The sequence below is a fragment of the Colius striatus genome, chromosome 2 (assembly GCF_028858725.1).
Source record: "Colius striatus isolate bColStr4 chromosome 2, bColStr4.1.hap1, whole genome shotgun sequence".
Taxonomy (NCBI): Eukaryota; Metazoa; Chordata; class Aves; order Coliiformes; family Coliidae; genus Colius; species Colius striatus.
In genome coordinates, this window is record NC_084760.1 from 81,325,454 (window position 1) to 81,345,881 (window position 20,428).

Genomic DNA, 20,428 nt, shown 5'->3' on the forward strand with positions numbered 1-20,428 from the left:
CTGCCTCCCTCCCCGTCTCACCCCTTACGCTACCTTGGACCGTAGCGGAGCCAGCGGCGCGACCTCCCGGGGCGAGCGCTGCCCCCGGTACTGCAGCCGCAGCGGTGCTCGTCCCCGGAGGACTCTATTTAGTAACGTACCCGGGAAGATGGCGGAGATGGCGGAGACGGCCGCCGAGCCCGCCGACTTCAAGCGCCCGAGCTGCCCGCTGCCCGCCGCGCCCCGCGCCGCCGAGCCCGCTGAAACGCCGGGGCCCAGCCCGCTGCCCCCTCGTCCCGCCGCCGCGCCGGCCGCGCCGCGCTACGAGGAGCCGCCGTGGGGCAGCCGCCCGCCGGCCGACGCCGGCTACGGGCTGGAGGTGCTGAAGGGCGGCGTGGCGCTGGGCTCGGTGCGGCTGGAGGGCGGCAGCTGGTTCCTGGTGGGGCGGCTGCCCGGCTGCGCCCTGTCCCTGGAGCACCCGTCTGTGTCGCGGCACCACGCCGTGCTGCAGTACCGCGGCGCCGGCTGCTCCCCCGACGACCCCCACGGCTCCGACGCCGCCGGCTTCTACGTGTACGACCTGGGCAGCACGCACGGCACCTTCCTCAACAAGGCGCGAGTGCCGCCGCGCACCTACTGCCGGGTGCGGGTGGGCCACGGGCTCCGATTCGGTGGCAGCTCCCGCCTCTTCCTGCTGCAGGTGCGCTCTCTGCCGCGCGTCGGGGGACTCCTTGGGTAACGGCTTCCCCCGACCAGGCTCGGGAATGTAGCCGGCTCCATCCGCATCTCCCAGGCGTCTCGGGGGGAAAGCCGCTTCCGAGATGCGAGGCGATTCGGGTGCTTTGGAAGCAGTCCGGCGCTGCCGTGGCTTTGCTGAGGGAAAAGATTCGGCTGTAGGTGTCCACTGCCGACTCTGCGGTGAGGTTTGGGGCTGAAGGGCAGAGCAGGGCTCTCCCCACCGCAGCATGCCCCCGGTGCTCGCGGCGCAGGGCATTTCTGGCGATGTGCAATGAGTGCAAGAGGCATTCCCCTCCAGCAGTATCGTGTAGCAAGAAAATCTGTCTGATAGTCTAATGCCTCAAGAAAGTCAAGTGCCAATATTTCTTTGTGAACAAGGGCAACTTTCTTTTATGAGCAAGAACTCGGAGAGTGCTTGGTGTGCCCTATACATACTTCAGAAGCTGCTCATTCCTCAGATTCTCCCACATGGCACTGGCAGAATATTTTTCCTTCTGCGTTCAAAATGCAGTTATATTTGAGATTGATCTGAGTACAAGTACAAAATAATGCTAGTTTTTTACAAGCACCCCCTCCCCCCCCTTTGGAAAGGGCATTAAAACTAATATATTTGGGAATGCAAACTGTAACATAGTAATTCCACTTTCTGAGGAGCACTATAATGATTTATGTTACTGTACGTATTCTGCGTTTGTGTTGAAAACATTTATCTTTTTTCCTTTCAAAAACCACTTATACTAAGTTACTGTTTGGAACACAGGGGCCCAAAGAGGACCAGGAGTCAGAGTCAGAACTAACTGTGACTCAACTGAAGGCACTGCGTAAGCAGCAGCAAGCAAAATTAGAGAAGACAATGTTGGGAGAAGACTCGGATGAGGAAGATGAAAAGGAGGAGAGAAGTGAGAGGAGCCAGAACACTGATATGAGCTGCACATGGGGAATGGGTAAGTGAGGATGCGTAAATCAGCTGATACTCCCTAGAAGGTCCTTAAACCATTTTTCAGTGAATACCAGGGTTGAAATTCCAGCTGGATGCCAAGTGTCCCAAGACAGTGGAAGTTCTTGAGTACAAATTAATCCTTTTTGCTTTTAAAAAGAGGAGTGCTGTGAAAAGGCAAGCTTATAGCTGGTGAGAAGTAAGCTAGAGCTCCTTTTAAGAGAGAGAAGGTAATTTGCGTACTTCTATAAAGGGCCATGAAACTGAGAGTTTAGATTCATGCTCCGTGTCTTATACTGTGATGATGTTCACACTTTTACTCAAGAGGTGAAATTTATTTTCTTGAGATTTCTGTGCAATGTAGCTGTCTTTAAATTCAAACAGGAATTCCATGTCTTAAAAGACAGATGAATTGTAATTAATGAGCTTTTCAGTACAAAATGAGTAGGATTTTTGAATGCAAATGTAAAACCACATAAACCCTTGAAAGTACTGAAACTGCAGTAACAATCATCTACAAAACTGTTGCTGGAATAACTAATATAAAAAATGAAGCAGAATGTTGGGGTTTTTTATTGGATGCAGAAATAATATCCAAGTTAAGGGAAATAATCTCAGGATGATGTAGCTGCTACTTTCACACTAATAACGGTTGAAATATACTGATGTTCTCTTTCTAACATCTTACCTTTTTTTCCCACTTTGTATGGCTTCTAGGGGAGGATGCTGAAGAGGATGAGGTTGAAGAAAACCCTATTGCTATTGATTTTCAGGATGTACATGATGCCTTCTATATGAAAGATCCTAGGAAGGCCTTACAGGGGTTTTTTGATAGAGAAGGTACATTTTTCCTTTTGTTTTGTTTGTTTGGGTTTTATTTTTAATTAAATGTATTTTTTTTTCTGCCAAATGTGATGTTTGAACTGCTGTTTTTCTTTGGGAAATGAAGGCATGGGAGCTAAAATTTTCTTCTACATGACAGGTAATTTTTTTTTTTTTGTTAGGTCAAGTTTTGGGGGAGGTAGGTGGTGGTAGTTTAGGTCTTTTGTTTGCGGTTTCTTGATTATTTAAACTTAGCTCATCATTGTTTATCTGAGACTTGGTTGCTAATTCCTGAAGTGAGAGTTGCCAAGAACACTTTACATTTGTGACACTCAAACGAGACCCATGCTTAAAGCTGAAAAAACCAAACCCATCAAATTCCAGATTGTTTTCTTTGGAGGTGGCTGTGATTGTGAGACACAATAAAAAGACAAAAGGCAGTAATGAATGAGTCTAAAGTTTCAATGGTTGCTAACGAAACTTGCAGATGACTCACTTGTTTGCTAAAAATAAAAAATTAATCTTCAAGATAAAGATTATCTGTGCATCCAGATGGCAGTCAGTCATTACTTCAATGTCATTACTTTGATACATACAGAGGGAAGATTATTTTTTTTATTTTGAACTACAGATTCCTGAACAGGCTGTCTGAAAAAGCCTTGATTGTGACAAACAACCAAATGAGCATAGTGCCAACTGAAGATCCCACAGCTTAAAAACAAAAACCCCCAAAAAACCCCAAAGCAGCAAATTCAGTCCTTTGATATGTAACAAGGGCATTTTATCTCTTTTGTTTAACCAAGACATCCTTCTCCCTGTAATGATTATTTGTGCTTCTTTCAATTTTGGTTACTACATGAACTTTCTTGTCCTCTCTAGGAGAAGAGTTAGAGTATGAGTATGATGATCGTGGGCACAATAGCTGGCTATGCAGAATCAAGTATGTATATCTCCATTCACTTTTATACATAGAAGCTATCTTCATTGAATTCACAAACAAATGCTGAAGGAATTACTTGTCTTGTCACACTTGGCAAGGAGGCCAGCTGGAATTAGGTCTAAGCCCTGATACTGATACAGAAGTTCATGGATCAGTGCCTGTTTAGCTCCTTGCTGATCTGGCAGCATTTGATTTTCCTTAGAGGTGAAAATTGGGAAAGCAAGAATCTAGGTCCTTTCAGTTCCCCTTGATCTGAGAAATATATGAAATTGAAATGCAAGAGAAAAAACTAGGAAGCAATATCTTTTGAATCCTCAATGGGAGAGAGAAAAGAAACAATTCTACTGCCTACCCAATTTCAGTTCTTGTACAGACTAAGGCAGGTTTTGATGGGTTCCTGCTCAAGGCCACTAACATCATTTTTTTATGAGATAGGAGAGTGTGAGGCGGAAATTAAGTCAACAGGATGGGTCTCAAATGATTAGGTACAATATTGCAATGATTGTACTGTTTAAGAAACCTTTGCTTCAGCATGAAAAATATTTGGTACTGGTGTTGCATGGACGCAAGGTACTGGTGCTTAAAGTGATCCAGTGATTGATGTTTAACCTTTTAACTTCTTGTATTCCCAATGAGAGGAATACAGGAAGAATTACTCTTTGGACTAGTGAAATAAAAATTTACCTGCCAGCTTTAGGAAATCCATGCTTTTGATTGGTACTGTGTGAAATGAAAAATGGAATTATTTAACCCATGAAAGAAGACTACAGTGAAATGGAAAGAATAATGCCAACATGGTAAATAAAATATCCGAGTAGCATCTGTGAAAAGCTGCTTGTGTCAGAGCTGTTCTCCGATCCTTCACACTGAACAGGTTGCCTGTGGATGATGCATCAGGGAAGCAGCTGGTGGCAGAGGTTCTCCATTCAGGAAAGAAGAAGGAAGCAATGATACAGTGTGCACTGGAAGCTTGCAGGCTACTTGATGCTCGGGGAGTACTGAGGCAAGAAGCAGGTGAATAACTAGTTAAAGGCTGTGGTCATTCTAAAAGTCTTAAATATTAGGGACTTGAGATTGCTATCTTGAATTTGGTTTATTGCTCAGTGGTATGCAAGTCATTTTTTTCATTACCTTCTCCCTTACTTTTCCCAGTATCCCGAAAAAGGAAATCAAAGAACTGGGAAGATGAGGATTTTTATGACAGTGATGATGACACCTTCCTCGATCGAACTGGTGCCGTAGAAAAGAAACGACTGAACAGAATGAAAAAAGCTGGTAAAATAGAAGAAAAACCAGAGACTTATGACTCCTTGGTAAGAGGAATTATTGTGATATGCCAGGTTATTTTTCTCATGCATTTGTTGTTACAAAGGAGGAAAACAAAACAATATTTCCAAATCTTTCTCTGTTAGCTTGAACTCTGATATCATTTCAAACCTTTAGATCTCAGTTGGCTGAGTTAGAATAAAATAGTGGTCTGTAATTTGTAGACAACATCTATAAACACCTGAAAATATTACTTTATTCTAGTCGAAGCATACATACCTTGCTTTTGTCTGTGTAGTATTGCCTTCTGATTGATGAATCATGGCAGTGGGTGAATGAAATACCAGAATAGGATACTTTTTAAATAGCTTTAAAACATCAGAAAATAATAGCAAGCTTTCAAGTGCACAGAGCACATCCCAAAGAAGTATCTCTTTCTGCTTCAAAGAATAAGCAGCCTGAGCTGGCAACTAAAAGTCCTGCACAGACAATAGGGTGTGAAGGAGCAGGAATAAGGAGGGTTGGAGAATCACAGTGGTGGTTTAACATTGCTGCAGAAGCATTGTACATATTTTTATGTTTCAAAAAGAAAAATGATTTGAACAGTATGAGAAAGGACTGATAAGTTATATAGGAACAACGTAGCCTAAGTTTTTCATCCCAGAAACTCCCGGTCAAAGATCAGAAGTAGAAAAATTGAGGTAATTTGGTGGGATATTTGAGTAAGTCTGAAAAGGAGATTTTAAGAAGATAAATAGATCTTCTAAATGTGTTGTTCTTTAATAGGTCACAAAGCTAAATGAAGCTGAAAATGAACTTGCAGAGATAACGGAGAAACTGAAGGCTTCAGGGAAAGGTAAAGCATGGCATGAAGTCTATTTGATAGTAATTTCTATAAAGAAAAATAGAGATGAAAATGTATCTTATATCTGGTTTAGGTTCATTGATTTTTTTAGTATCCAATTTTCACAAAGGGGTAAGAAGATTTTCAGGCCACTTAGCTGGACAGGATACTTATGCTCTTCATCCAATAGTTTATGATGTGTGTGTATAGGCCCTTGTTAATGAATGCAGCTATTTCCAAAGCAAGCATCATCTAAGTTAAGGAGGTGAGCATACAAGCTCCTGTAGCTTAAGAGGGTGAGCATTATTACTGTTTACCTACCCACGTGGGTGAAACTGACACAATTTGAGAGCCTTTCCAAAGTAATGATTGTATCTGGTAGTGAGTTAGATTTAAAAGCAAACTGTATAAATAGTTGTGTTTTGCTTTCTGTAACTGACATGTCTTGTGGAATAAAAGGAAAGCACAAAGGAAATGTGTTTAGGCTGAGTGAGCATTAATAAAGGTTGCAACATCAATTTTGGCAGAAGAGTTCCTCTCCAAGAAGCCTAGCCGTAATCTGACAGCTGAGCTGTCTTCTGTGCATTATATGAGTATGTTTGGCAATTCTTTCTGGTAATTCAGCTCCACACCAAAACTCATTTGTATCGGTATTTTTGTTGGTGGTTGAGTGTACACCAGATCCCTGTCCAGCACAGAGTAGTGTTCCTCTGAGCATTCGAACTGATGGGTTGATTCAGTGTGTTTGAAGGAATTGTTTTCAGCATGACAGTTCTGATGAGCAATTAACAATTGACTAGCAAGAGAAGCAAATGCTTTATATTGTCTGAGATGTCATTCCAAGCTTTCATAGGTCATGATGTCTTTGTTTCTGCTGATACTGTTTCTCAACAAGACCGTTACATCATAGTGTAGGGGAGGTTGGGAAAAGGAAGAATCGGTTCTTTTATAGACTTGTACTAGCACCATATAATTCTGAGGCATGTTACGGTTTGGTAGATAAGTGGTTACAGAGGTAGTTTAGAGCCTTGGAAAAATTGCACCCTAGGTACTTATTGCAATACAGAATAATTCAGGATGGGATGGGAATTGCCTAGAACTAGGCCAGGATAAAACATAACAAATATTGCATCACCAGTTACCTTGTTTCTCTGTGTGTGTTATAGATACTTATGTTTTCTCATATTTCTTTTGATGCTTCAGATTAATCTCAGATGTCCAGTACAAGTGTAAGCCAGAAGCATTCATATTGGTCATGGGTGGTTCTTACCACTGTCACGAGCTGTCTGGCAATGCTGCTGCATCACATACAGTTCTGGAACCTTAACACACTTTTGCTTGCTCTAAGTGATTTTCTGTAGCTGAAAGGCAACAGTGTAGAGAAACCAATGACCAAGGACGGGCTAAAATGCAACAGCTCTTAAAAGCACTTGGAAAATTTAAGTGATTGACTAAAAAATCACAGTAGAAGTTCACAAATTGTTCTGTGCAGTTCTTCAAAACCAGTAACTGGTAGACTGACTTGGTATCTCTCATTCACTGACGCAGCTGAATGAAAATCAAATACATAGAGCTCTTCAGCCTCACCTTTGGCTGCCTGTTAGAAGAAAATTATCAATAAGATGATGGTGCAGTAAATAACCCTATAGCTTTTGTTACTGGAATATAAAGCATAATAGCCATGATTGATTCACCTCCGAGCAATGTCAAATTTTACTTCAAGAGGGCAGGAAACTGCTGCAACAGATACCAAATTCTAACAATAACCCTGTAAGCTGAGCTACCTGTTCTTGTGTACTGTTAGTGGAATCAAGCAGAGATTCCTCTTAGCAGGAAGGTGTGAACTGACAGGCTGAAGATCCCTCAGTGACTGAAGCACTTGGACTTTCTGCAGCTGAAGAAGTTGGCTGTGGAACTGTACCTTTAATTGTTCTGAATGATCTTGGTAGGCATTAAACCATATATTTGAAATGTGGTGCTTAAATGTCATTCTTCTCTGTGTCTGCCTGCTCAGAGTTTCAGTACCTTTTCATTGATGTTCTATGCCTCAGTTCATATAAATAGTTATGAGGAAAGAGTATTTCTGTCAGAATTTTTTTCTTGTGTTTTGTCATCATGGGGTGGATGCTACAACTGGTTCTTCTCTTTTGAAGCCTCTGAATTCTGTATATCTTTGAACAGTTACTGTTGTGACTTTCATAGGTTTGCAAATTATAAACTGTTTTATTCTAGGCCAGACATATCCTTTTCAATTGAGTCCATTTGTAAATGTGAGTCTTATTAGACTTACCTCTAAGTCATGCAAAACTGCTTGAAAATGTACTCTTATCAGTAATGCTAATCATACACATGTAAAATTCCAAGTGTGACTTAATTATCTCAAGGTGGAATGAAAATAACTCATTGGTCACATAATTATGCTTGGGCATGTATTCTTAAGTGCTGATAATGCAGCAAATAAATATCACATTTGCCACTTCTCATATAATACTAAAAGGCAGAAGACTGTTTGTCAAAAGACTTGTTAAAATTCTAGAAACAACATTTTTCTGTGTTTGATTCCAAGCTGGTTTTGAGCGCCATATAAAAACTTTTGAAGCATTGTTCAAGCCCAAGGAAATAGTTTTCATTGGGTCTTTTTGGTTTGTCTGTTTGAAATCCATGTGCTAGAATTCTGTGCTTGTATCATAGTCATTAGATCTAAGATTAGATCACTTAGTTTTTCCGTATGAGTTTAATTAAATCAAATACACAGAGAATTATTAATATTTGAAATCAGGTGGAGTAAAAAGACTGTCATTACCCTCTTTCAAGCACAGAGCAAAATTTTCATGTTAGTTTTGGATTTTTCCAGTCAAAACAAAGGTAAATTTTGTGTGATTGGCCTAACACAAGAAATGATTCTTGTACGCCCTCAGTCATCCAGGGGTAGGAGGCAGCATCATGTGCTGATTTGTTATGAGCTTTGCAGACGTTATTACGTAAACATTACAGGAATGTTAAAATGTAGTGTAGCATCCTTCCTAGCTGTGTTTATTTTAGTGTGTGACTACAAAAAGAACCCCTGAGACACCTTTTTAGGGACAAATCTTGAAGGGAGATGAATGACCTAGAACAGTGACACACCCATAGAGAAACATTCCATTTTAAGAGAGGCTTGACTATGTAACTGGATTAAAGTTTACTCTCAGGCTTTCGTTTGGAGAAATGCTTTTATCTTTCCAGTGCTAACAACGTCCATTATTTCACCATTCAACAGAAACAGTGAGGATAGTTGTTGCAATATACCTTATTCTCTAAAGGTAGGACTTGCTGAGTACAACTCTCATCTCCCCACTCATAACAATATGTATCTTCCCTTTGTGTTGTCTAGTCCAATCCCAGCCAGCAGCTCAAGACTCCTTGGATGAGTTCATGACAGAAATAAAATCATCTTGCGCCTTAGACAGTGTGGCACGAAAGAAGCTTCACTTGCGGTCATTTGAACTGAAGAGAGAGCAACAGAGACTGAAAGGGTTAATAAAGCTTGTCAAGCCAGCAGAACTGCCTGAGCTGAAGCCCCAGTAAGTCTTGGCTAAAGTATAAAACAATTGCTTGTATGGAAAGCAGGAGGGTCTTCCAAACTACCCGACTCCTCTGTTTAAAGAGCCACTGTGCCTCTTGGCCATTCCAGCATCTATGATTGAGGCAGCACAGGAGTAAGATAAGCCCATGCTGGGAGAATGAGAGGGGGAAGGGATTAGAAGCATGGTGTCAGCTTTGAAATTCTTTCTTTTTTTCACAACCTGCATCCAAAAGGAACTGAAGAATGTTACAGGTATTATGTACAATATGAGAACCACTTCAGCTCTGTGAAATGTACCTGGAAGTCAAGTGCAGTGGCTGTTCAGCTACTGCCTGGCAGCGACTGCACTTCAGGAGGGTGTATGCTAGCTAGTTCATCATTTCCCAGTGGCAGCTTCATTAGAGGTTTAATTCATTTGCTTAAACTGAGGTTTGGCATCTAAGTGTGGTTTATATATATACATATATATTCTAATACATATGTAAGCATATGCGTGCAATGGAATTTGAGGGAGTCTGCATGATTTCACTGAGAGGGTTGTTAGACACTGGCACAGGCTGCCCAGGGACGTGATGAAGTCACCATCCCTGGAGATATTTATAAGCCATGTAGCCGAGGTGCTGTGGGATGCGGCTTAGTGAGGTTAGTGGTTGGACTGGACGTTTTTAAAGGTCTTCTCCAACCAAAACGATTCTATGATTTTTTTAATTTATTATTTATTTAATTTTTAGTTCGTGTTATGTTAAGTGTCTGAATCCTGTAATACACATGTAGGGTGGAGGGGTCAGGTCCTGCAGTTTCCTCCTCAGATGATGCCAAGTAGGAGAGAAAATTGTGGAATTTTTTTTTTTTTTTTTTTTGCATTTGTAAATGTAAAAGTCATTTGATGCTTTGTACACTGTTTTCCTTTGTATCTAATTCCTATTAGGAATCACAATCTGGAAGCAGAGAGCAAGCCTAAAAAGATTACCCTGCCTCTCTTTGGTGCAATGAAAGGGGGGAGCAAATTCAAGCTGAAAACCGGAAGCCTAGGGGTAAGTCAGACTCTTAAGTGCTGTGAGTCAGAGGCTGTTTCTCAGGCTATGGAGACTGTAGGTGGCAACCACGTCTCCTGAGCAGGATGGAAGCATAAGCCTGTGTCAGTGAAAGGGGCAGCAGGCAGTGGCTCTCAGACGCTGTCTGCTGCCAGTAGTTGCTGTTCTGTGCCAGTTCCCTGTGGCACTCCAGAGGCAGTGATCAAGTGCAGGCAGTCTGGGGACATCAGGCTGAACCATACTATACCTCAGCAGCTGAACCTTTGCTTGCTTTTCTTTTTCTTGATATTTTAGCTAAAATCATGTGGAAGATCAATTCAGTTTCCAGTGTCCCTCTCACAATAAGACTGCACTCCTTGTCTATGGACTGGACATTTTTTTTTTTTCATCTTCTATTTCTACTAATAACTTTTCCTTAAAGCCTAACTATTCCTCTTCCTTACCAGCTGTCTCTATGACAGTCATGTGTCTACATTCTCCTGTAATGAAGAGCCTTGACATCTACCTCTGTGTTATCTTTGCACTGATGCACAAGTCTTTCTGTCACAGAGGTTGCCTCCTAAGCGTCCTGACATCCCTGAAAGCTTGTTAAAAATGAAAGATGATGGTCCAGAGGAAGAAGAAGAGGAGGAAACGGAGGAGGAGCAAGAAGTAGATGCGACAAACAATAGAGCATCAAACCTGGAGATGAAAATGACAGCAGAGGAAGAAACAGGAGAAAAATCTAATGCTGGGGATGGTTCTTCTTGCAATGACAAGAATCTAGAATCCCTTCAGGGTGGTAAGCCATTGGTTTTGATTTTTCCAGTAATGAAGCTGAGTCTATTATCACTGAATTTTTTAGAGCTACTTTAATCTCCTAAGATTTGGGTCACAGGTTCTCCAGCAGATTTCCATAGAGTTTTGCTAGTATTCCAGAGTCTATGTGCCAACAAATGAATTTCACATTATCCCAGTTAAAACTCTGGCAGTCAGTTTTTCATGCTTTTGGTGAAAATGTCCTGGACTTAAGAAAAGTCTAATTTTGATAAGCCCTGCTTTCATTCAATTGAGAGTCCCCGTGATAACAAAAACAATGTGTTGTTGGCAGGGAGAGTGACTTAATAATAAAAAAAATGTCTGTGTAAAGGTTCATATCAGTTTATAAATCATTTCAGAAGTGGCAGTGGAAGGATATCTGTGTAGTTTATCTCCAGTCCATCCTTTCCTATATCAGCTTGATGTGTTTGAAAACTCAGTATTGTGGTGGACTTATTGTATGAAATAGTTTGGAGGACTTAAATGAGTTCTTCCTGAGACAAATGTATCTAAGAGTTCCCTGTTATACTTTGTCTCAGGACTACTAGCACTCTACTCATCACTGCAGAGTGCTCACCTAGCTCTTTTTTTCTTTTTCCCAGGGGCTCATTTTCTGCCTGAGCCAAAGGTACTAAGGAATAAATCTCAGATAGAACCTTCACAAGAGAAATCTCAAGGTGAGCAGTACAATTTAGATTCTATTGTATAGTGGTGTGTGGGTTTAGGAGCTATCTAAAGGAGGTATCATCGTCTGTCAGTAGAAGGAAAAAACCTAATCCAGAGCCTAAAGTAAGAATCTAGAATTTAAAAGGAGGATTGTGTTTTGCTTGAGAAATAAGTGTATGCTGAAAATGAGTCAGTTCAGCCTCATGTCATTTCTCCTTGCATTTTGTAGTTAACTGCTTTGAGATCCTTTGTTTGAAAAAAAAAAAGTAGCATGAGAACAGAAGAAAAAGTATTTTCATTTACAAGCACAATGATTCCCCCTCCCCGTTATTTTCTTGCAGTAGCTTTTACACTACAGAAGTACAGAACTTTCCTTTTATAAAGTGAGAAATGCTACATGTTAGCTAGTGGTCTGTTAGTGATCCAGGTGACCCTTCTACACGTACACACGCACAAAAAAACCCACATCCTCAAAATGAAGACTGTGTTTGGTGTACTGAAGGAGATCTGTACAAATTCTCTTATTTTTTCATAATTCAGACTCTTAAGAAAATGTCCTGTCCTCATTACCTCATCCATAGATGTGATCCACAAGATCCTCAATAATTCAGAGATTAAGTGGCAGAAGAACCAGGCACACTTCTATCTTTCTGTCTTCCTCTCACCTATGTTACTGTGAAATTACCTTTTTTTTTTCTTTTTAAAGTGTGTTGGTCTTGTGCATTTCATAGAATCATAGAATGGTAGGGTTGGAAGGGACCTTTAGAGATCATCTAGTCCAAACCCCCTGCAGAAGCAGGGTCACCTAGATCAGGTCACATAGGAACATGTCCAGGCGGGTCTTGAAGACCTCCAGAGGTGGAGACTCCACAACCCCTCTGGGCAGCCTGTGCCAGGGCTCCCTCACCTGCACCTGAACAGTGAAATAGTTTTTCTTATGTTTAAGTGGAACTTTTTGTGTTCCAGCTTCATCCCATTACCCCTTGTCCTGTTGCTAGATACTATAGAAAAATGGATGTCCCAACCTCCTGACACCCACCCTTTAGATATTTATAAATGTTAATAAGATCTCCCCTCAGTCTCCTCTTCTCCAGACTAAACAGCCCCAGTTCCCACAGCCTTTCCTCGTATGAAAGATGTTCTATACCCTTGATCATCTTGGTGGCCCTGCACTGGACTCTCTCCAGCAGTTCCCTGTCCCTCTTGAGCTGGGGACCCCAGAACTGGACACAGTGATCCAGATGAGGCCTCACCAGGGCAGAGCAGAGAGGGAGAAGAACCTCCCTTGACCTGCTGGCCACACTCTTGATGCATCTCAGGATGCCATTGGCCTTGGCCACGAGGGCACATTACTGGCTCAAGTTTAGCTTATTATCAATCAGAACTCCCAGGTCTCTCTCTGCAGAGCTGCTCTCCAGCAGGTCACCCCCAGCCTGTACTGGTGCATGGGGTTGTTCCTTCCCAGATGCAGGACTCTCCATTTGTCCTTGTTGAACCTCATGAGGTTCCTCTCTGCCCAACTCTCAAGACGGTTGAGATCCCACTGAATGGCAGCACAGCCTTCTGGGGAGTCAGCCAGTCCTCCCAGTTTGCTGTTATCAGGGAACTTGCTGAGGGTACACTCTGTCCCCTCATCCAGGTCATTGATGAAGATGTTGAACAAGACTGGCCCCAGAACCGATCCCTGTGGAACTCCACTGGCCACAGGCCTCCAACTCAACTCTGTGCCATTGATCACCACCTCTTGGCTCTGTCATTCAGCCAGCTCTCGATCCACCTCACTGTCCAAATCAGCCACTGCATTGATTGTAGGCAGAGAATATCTTTTTAGAAAATAATCATCTGTCATTAACTAAACGTGTGTTAGAGAATCCCAGATACAGGAGCTTATTAAGCTGCGTTCAGGCAGGTGACTGACAATGTCGGGACACACAAGCAAATCTTTGAAAACAAAAATAAGCTCAGTAGCCTTAAGTATGAATTTGATTGTCTTGGATTTCCTTTTAGGTGTATCCATTTTTATGTAAACTCTCTGTAAGCTTATAATTGGTCATTTATGATGTGTCATAAAACAAATCTTTCCTGTCAGCAGCTGAGGCAGCATGTAAGGAACCTGAAGAGACATCTGAGAAAATTAAGAAAATCAACAGCTCCAGCAAGGTCAGTTGTAGGACCGTGACTCCTGTAGCTTAAGAGTTTTAGGGGATCATTTAATACTCAGTTTGACTGAGTATGGCTTGGTGACTAGTAGTGCTTTTTTGCTAATACCCAAAGGTAGAATCACATACTGCATTGGACACTTATTTTGGATTTTCCAGTGAGAAGGTAAAGCACAGCCTTTCACGCGTGATAGAGACTGTCAATTCAATCACAAATGTACTTGTTCACCTTTTCACTTGGCACTTATTTAGACTTAACTCCCTGCAGCTTGTAACTGCTGTCTTGTTAGTCCTGGCAAAGGACCCAAGGGTTGAGTAGGCACAGCCTTTAAAACTGTCATTTGTTGCTGGCCTATAAAACGTGTTAATAAAGAGAGCATGAGTAAATTTACACTGTTAAAGCCCAAGTTATGCCATTTGCCATTCAAATATGGGAGAACAAGGCAGTTTCTCATGCTGAGGCAGTCAAGTCCGCACCTCTCATCAGCACAGATTTCACTCTAATACTGAGCATTCTCCAAATGCCAGATGGCTTAGCTGTGTTCTCTCTCTCATCACAAGTCACTTTTTCCACATGCTGCCTCTGCCTTTGGGCTCAGACCTTGCATGGAAAATATCAACCAGAAGTCAACTTTCCTCTTAATATTTGAGGAATAACTTTGAATAATGTAAAACTGGAAAAACAAGTCTAAAGTGACTGTTCACAAGTCATATTTAAAAACTGCTCAGCTTTGCCCTTGAATGTTTTGGGGAAAAAAACCTTCCAAAAGGACTGGTTTAGAGGTTAATTTGAGGAAGAAAGTTTTTGAGGCAAAAAAAAATTGCCTTAACTGCATAACTTAAGATTGTGTCATGGTACTACAGAACAAAGCAAATCAGTGCTGAGTAACTTGGCTACATTTCGAGCTCTTAAGTCTTGCACTTTATACAGTTGTGTGAATTTTTTTTGATGGCTACCTGCAGTTGTTGAAAAGTTGCTGAGAAAATGATGCTGGTATGGCAAAACTTAAAAATCTAGGAACAAAAAGATAATGTTGTGTCAGTAGCTGAACTGCAGGTGACCTGTTTTGGTTTGCTTTAAACATTTGAGTGATACCAATGTGACATGAAAAAATTGGGCTTTCTTTTCTTTTGAAAAAAAAACAGCTGAACTTTTAGGTACTCTGCTTTGAAAGTCGCCATGAGTTTTCAGTGGGATTGCATGTTGAAATCAATAAAGCACCTCTTGAAAATCCTGCTCTAAAAGCTTTTTCCTGCACAAAGCAATTCTGTGTCAAATGACACTACCAAACATTAGGACAACAAGATTAAACTCTCCAGAAGTGGACAGATGGCAATGATTCTGTTTTGATGGAGAGATAGGACTGAATGACCTCAGAGCATTTCTATTATTCCATGACTCCAGGGAATAAACTGGATTTATTTGAGGATTTTGTATTTCTTTCCTCTGCATCATTGTTTTCATTCCTGGCTGCAGCACCTTAAAAATCTTTTTCTCCTTTTACAGGTCCAGCAACCTTTTTTTTCTTCACAGTACCCAGATGATGATCCAGACTACTGTATATGGGTTCCTCCTGCAGGTACCAAGCATTTCCTTACCGTTTTTAGTTTTATAACTCGAGAATCTACTTAATAAGTAGTTAGGATGTCCTTGTAACTTCTAGAGAAAAAAGTAATTCGGGATTGCTTTGCCCAGAACCTGCCATTTTCTGTCCTGTTATGCCCCGTATTTGTTGTATGGCCATGCAAGCCTTGCAGTGAAATACCACAGATGTGGTTTGTAGCTCCATCTCAATGGACAGATACACCTGAGGGGGTTTTTCTTTCTGTTTTGTTAAAGCCTGAGAGAGCTAATTCCATTCACATACAGTGATACGATGACCTAGTTGAAAGTCAAGCCCGAACCCTCACTAGGAATCGATGCACCAGCAATCTCACTATTCCCTGCTTTCATAGAAGTCTGTGAAACCTGAAAACATCTCTGCAGATTTTTGCAGAAATCATTGGAATACAAACTTTGGGTCATGTGTTTTGGAGAGGAGCCTTGGCAACGCTTTGGCAAAGGCACTGAATAATCAATTCAGGCATCCAAGATACGTTAAAGCTGAGTAATTGTTTTACTTTGGTTCCAGAGTCGTTTTAGCAGAGTGAGGTGGTTCTTAAAAAGTGCAATGAATTTTCAGTTTCTGTAAAATGGAAAATTCATTTTCATGCATTGAGATTTTCATAGTAAGTGCAAAACTGAGCCTTCATTTAGCAGATTCATTACTATTTGTTTTTTTACAGGGCTTTTTCAGTTTATAATATAGACAGGCTCCAAAGGGAATAAGAAAAATGGGATAAATTTCACTGAAGAAAAATATGATCTTGTCAGTCATCCTTCAGTGGAAAGACTGCACTTCACTGGAACAGAATACCTAATTCAGTAACTCAGGTCTGATCTAGGATAGCCAACGGAGCTGTGTCCATAAGAGAGTGCTCCTTTTCCTGTCTCTGCCTGCTAATAATCAGACCTGACTAAGCTGGCATCATGAGAACACCATGAAAATAGAAGATCAACAGAAAAAAAACACAAGGAGCACCAAAACTAGGAATATAAGATGAAATCTTGACACTGTTAGTAAGATTAAGAGGAATTATAAGCATAAATCAAAGGAGCGTTTTAATTGTATTATCCATTCTAACTTTTTACTCTTTGTGCTTGTCTTACTGGTGCTGCCTGGAGATACTTATTCGTACCTGGATATAGATTTATACTGGATGAAGTGGGGGAAACATATAACAGCTAACACCAGTTTTCTTCTTTGTCCATTAGGCCAAAGCGGTGATGGCAAGACTCATCTCAATGAAAAGTATGGCTACTAACCTTCAGCACCCCACAGTACCTCTGAGGCTGAAGTTTGTCTCTCTGTTGGATTTTTTCACCATACATTAAATGAGGGATAAAAGAGTTGTTTTTTCATACAAATTTAGTTTCAAATTCAAGGGCATCAACAGCCACTCTGGCAGTTAGCTCTTCCTATGTGTCCTCTCTTTGTCTTCCAGGTACTTATTTAAAAAGCAAAAGCCCACACGTTCTCTGTCTCTACTTCCTCTTTTAGCTTTGTCCTTTTTGTTTGGCTTAGAGCTGTAGGCTCATTTTTTCCTTTTTAAATAAAAATATACAAAAAGTACACAGAGGTTTTTTTAGTACTTACAAGCTTGGTAAAATTTATTCATGTTGGTTTTATGCAATTAACGTGAGAAACTACTGGTTTGCTTCTGTGGCTACTGTTTGAAAATGCTGTTGTGATAAACACAGCTTAAAATTTGAGGGTTTCCTATGGAAAATAAATCTATTTTCAAGAGAAAACTTATTTTCACTGTCCCTCATTGGAGGGAGCTGGAGAGAAAGGGTAAGCCCCCAATTCCCCTGGTTCTCGCAATGGTGGAGCAATGGAGCTCACTCCAGTTTTACCCCATGGGGACTGTAAGACATTTTGTCAGCTTGGCATTTTGTATGGTTATACTTAATGTGCTCAAGCTGCAAAACAGCATCTTCTTTCTGCCTGTAATCTTCAACATATTTACCTTTGGTTTGTCAGCATCTGCACACCAGGCTGGGCAGCCTGAAGCTTTCTGCTTCTCCCAAAACTGTATCTGTACATAATCCAAGGAAAGGCTGTTGTCCCCTCCATTCAAAATGCCATACCTCATTGGTTTCATAGGCACTGTAGCCCCTTCTCCAGCACCTTGTTCAGTTGCAGGGTGCACCAGGCATCTGCAAGAGACTTCTCTTCCTTGCTATGGGTGTAGAGAGCCTGGCAACTTTTGGATAAAGTGCAGCACAAGGGAAACAAGAGTTTGCCATTTATGGTCATGAAATGCACAGGGAAAAAGAGCCCATGAGGTGGGTACATCTTTACTTTGACCATCCCAAAGCAGGCAGTCAGCGTGTAACAATTCTCAAAAGTAAAAGGACTTCTGGGTTCCCAGGAGGGCATTTTTTAGTTTTGCTGATGAAAGGATAGATACTGACAAAATCATAGTGATGTATCCTTTCATCAGGGGCTGCTTTGTAGTACAGACAAGTGGTATTTGTCCTGCTGCCAAAAAGCACATCTCTGCAGATCAGGGACCGAGCAGTTTGGTCCTGGCTAAGGCCATGAGCTCCTCATATGTTTCTTTTCATAACATTTCTTGTTCTCCCACACTGATCTGATGGTGAAACCTGCTCTCTTTAGCCAGTCCATCCTTTCACAGAATCACACAGAATGACAGAATAGTAGGGGTTGGAAGGGAACTCTAGAGATGATCCAGTCCAAGCCCCTGCAGAAGCAGGTTCACCTCAATCACGTCACACAGGAACGCATCCAGGAGGGTTTTGAACAGAGAAGGAGATTCCACGCCCTCCCTGGGCAGCCTGTGCCAGAACTCCCTCATCCTCACAGGAAAGAAGTTCCTCCTCTTGTTCAAGTCCAGAACTGGACATAGTACTCCAGATAAGGCCTCACCAGGGCAGAGGAGAGAGGGAGAAGAACCTCCCTTGACCTGCTGGCCACACTCTTCTTGATGTATCCCAGGATGCCATTGGCATTCTTGGCCACGAGAGCACATTGCTGACTCACAGTTAGTTTATTATCAACATGCACTCTCAGGTCTCTCTCTGCAGAGCTGCTCTCCAGCACATCAAGTCCCAGCCTGTCCTGGTGCATGGGGTTGTTCCTTCCCAGATGCAGGACTCTGCACTCGTCCTTGTTGAACCTCATGAGGTTCCTCTCTGCCCAACTCTCAAGCCGGTTGAGATCCTGCTGAATGGCAGCACAGCCTTCTGGGGAATCAGCCAATCCTTCCAGTTTGGTGTCATCAGCCAACTTGCTGAGGGTACACTCTGTTCCCTCATCCAGGTTGTTGATGAAGATGTTGAACAAGACTGGCCCCAGAACCGATCCCTGTGGAACTCCACTGGCCACAGGCCTCCAACTTTATTCTGTGCCATTGATCACCACCCTCTGGGCTCTGTCTTTCAGCCAGCTCTTGATCCACCTCACTGTCCACTCATCCAAGCCCCACTGTCTGAGCTTTCTGATGAGGATGTTATTGGAGACAGTGTCAAAAGCCTCATCTAGCCAGCCAGTTATGCCCTTACAGAAGGCTGTCAGGTTGGTCAAGCAGGAAATACGGCATTGTGTAACATGAATATCTAATATTGTCCTGCACTGCATGGTTCCAGTCCATTTCATGGTAGCAGGCAATACAACTGTGGAAAAACCACCTAGAAGCAGGTTCCCACTTTGTACTTAGGCTGTGAAACACATGACAGTTTTGAATATTTTCTTTTTTTGACCAAATAGGTATGTCATTGGTCAAATCTCTCTTTTTCCTCCAATGCTGGCTATAAACCAGTATGTGGATATGCAAGTAGAGGCCATCATATTAGCAAGGGATCTACACAGTGATTAACCTTTGCTTTCTCATCACTCTTTCTCATCCACTGTGTGACAGGCCATCACCATAATCTTACTTCTGTATGACCTGCAGGCCTGCCTCAAAATTTTTACATCTTGCCAGTAATAGTAACTGCATTCTTACTTCAAGTCAAGGGTCTCCTGAGAGCCTGTGTACATGTCAAGAATTTTTTTTTCCCTTAAACACCATGCTGTGCACCTTGTAATGGAAGAGGGTCTACATAACTTTGATTTTCAGCAGCATTGAAAAAATGGAGGAAATAGCTTTTGTGCTCCTTGATACCCAGCACTTAGGGAAGACTTAGTTTCATGGGTAAAAAATTTAGAGGCTATAAAAATGAATAGTTTCACATCAATTTAGCACCCTGGGTGATTACTTAACAGGCTGATTTTCTTTCTTTCGGAAGCTGACTGACAACTGAGCAGCCACGGTAGCCTTTGGCATTAGAGAAACATAGTGCTGAAACTTTGGTTCATTAAGCAGCTGATTAAAGCCCACATGTCCCCTTAAGCTCCCATTCTTCTTCAGTTTTCCTTTCCAGTCCTTCATCCTACGAGGCATCTGGCACTAACTCCCTGCAAAAATGAAATTTGGGCTTTGCACCCAGTTTCCTGCATGTGTGCCACTTCCTAGAGAAGTGAGCCCTATCCTGTATCTGGGATCTTGACTGTGGGTTATGGAGCATTACTGCTAGCTTATGTTACAAGTCCATTCATGGCACAGACCACACTTCCAGCTTCTATGTTTGAGAGACTTTTCCACATAGATCTTGCCCTTTTTCACCTAAAATCAGACCCAGCAATCAGTGTTCCCCAGACTCACACAGCAGGCTGCACCTGGGGCACCTTCTTCTCGTGGGGTTATGAAGTACACAGTCAGGCAGAAATATTTACACCTATGGGTGTGATTACAGCATGTACAGCAAAGCCCACAAAGGTTTCTTGCCCCAAATACCTTTCCTGACCTCCCTAACACCGTAATGATGTTCACTCTGTCAGAAGAGGAAAGGAGTCTTGGAATATCTAGGCCTGTTGCTTGGCTTAAAATCCCTCAGCATTTTTTCTGCTCAGATAGGGGGACAATGAGTATATTAACACACAGCAGGTCTTTTAACAAGGGGATCCTGCTCAGCATGACTTTCCTACACACAGGCCACACTCTTTTTTCATGAAGTTGTCATGCTCTGATCAACAGTCAGACCCCCTCTCTGCCTTAAGCACAGTGAGACCTCC

At 42.0% G+C, this 20,428-nt stretch overlaps 2 protein-coding genes across 2 annotated transcripts in view; one reads left to right on the top strand and one right to left on the bottom strand.

The window, feature by feature from the left end:
- SUPT7L (SPT7 like, STAGA complex subunit gamma) overlaps positions 1-274 on the bottom strand; it is a 48,955-nt gene extending 48,681 nt beyond the window's left edge. The window contains exon 1 of the mRNA XM_061991278.1: positions 34-274. The gene's annotated coding sequence lies outside the window, so the exon portion shown is untranslated. The remainder of the gene's footprint in view (positions 1-33) is intronic.
- SLC4A1AP (solute carrier family 4 member 1 adaptor protein) lies at positions 112-16,921 on the top strand. The gene is made up of 14 exons (XM_061991277.1): positions 112-679; positions 1,478-1,661; positions 2,372-2,494; positions 3,356-3,416; positions 4,291-4,430; positions 4,569-4,729; positions 5,469-5,538; positions 8,900-9,089; positions 10,020-10,125; positions 10,675-10,906; positions 11,526-11,600; positions 13,679-13,749; positions 15,256-15,328; positions 16,564-16,921. The coding sequence occupies exons 1-14, from the start codon at positions 149-151 to the stop codon at positions 16,611-16,613; spliced, it is 2,067 nt and encodes a 688-aa protein (XP_061847261.1). The 5' UTR covers positions 112-148; the 3' UTR covers positions 16,614-16,921.
- The last annotated feature ends 3,507 nt before the right edge of the window (positions 16,922-20,428 follow it).

What these genes read in the sequence shown, in the direction of transcription:
- SLC4A1AP (XM_061991277.1), top strand. Translation starts at nt 149, where the DNA reads ATGGCGGAGATGGCGGAGACGGCCGCCGAGCCCGCCGACTTCAAGCGC. An exon ending in ACTGAAGGCTTCAGGGAAAG is followed by an intron (nt 5,539 to 8,899) that starts GTAAAGCATGGC and finishes TGTGTTGTCTAG; the next exon opens with TCCAATCCCAGCCAGCAGCT. An exon ending in TATATGGGTTCCTCCTGCAG is followed by an intron (nt 15,329 to 16,563) that starts GTACCAAGCATT and finishes TTTGTCCATTAG; the next exon opens with GCCAAAGCGGTGATGGCAAG.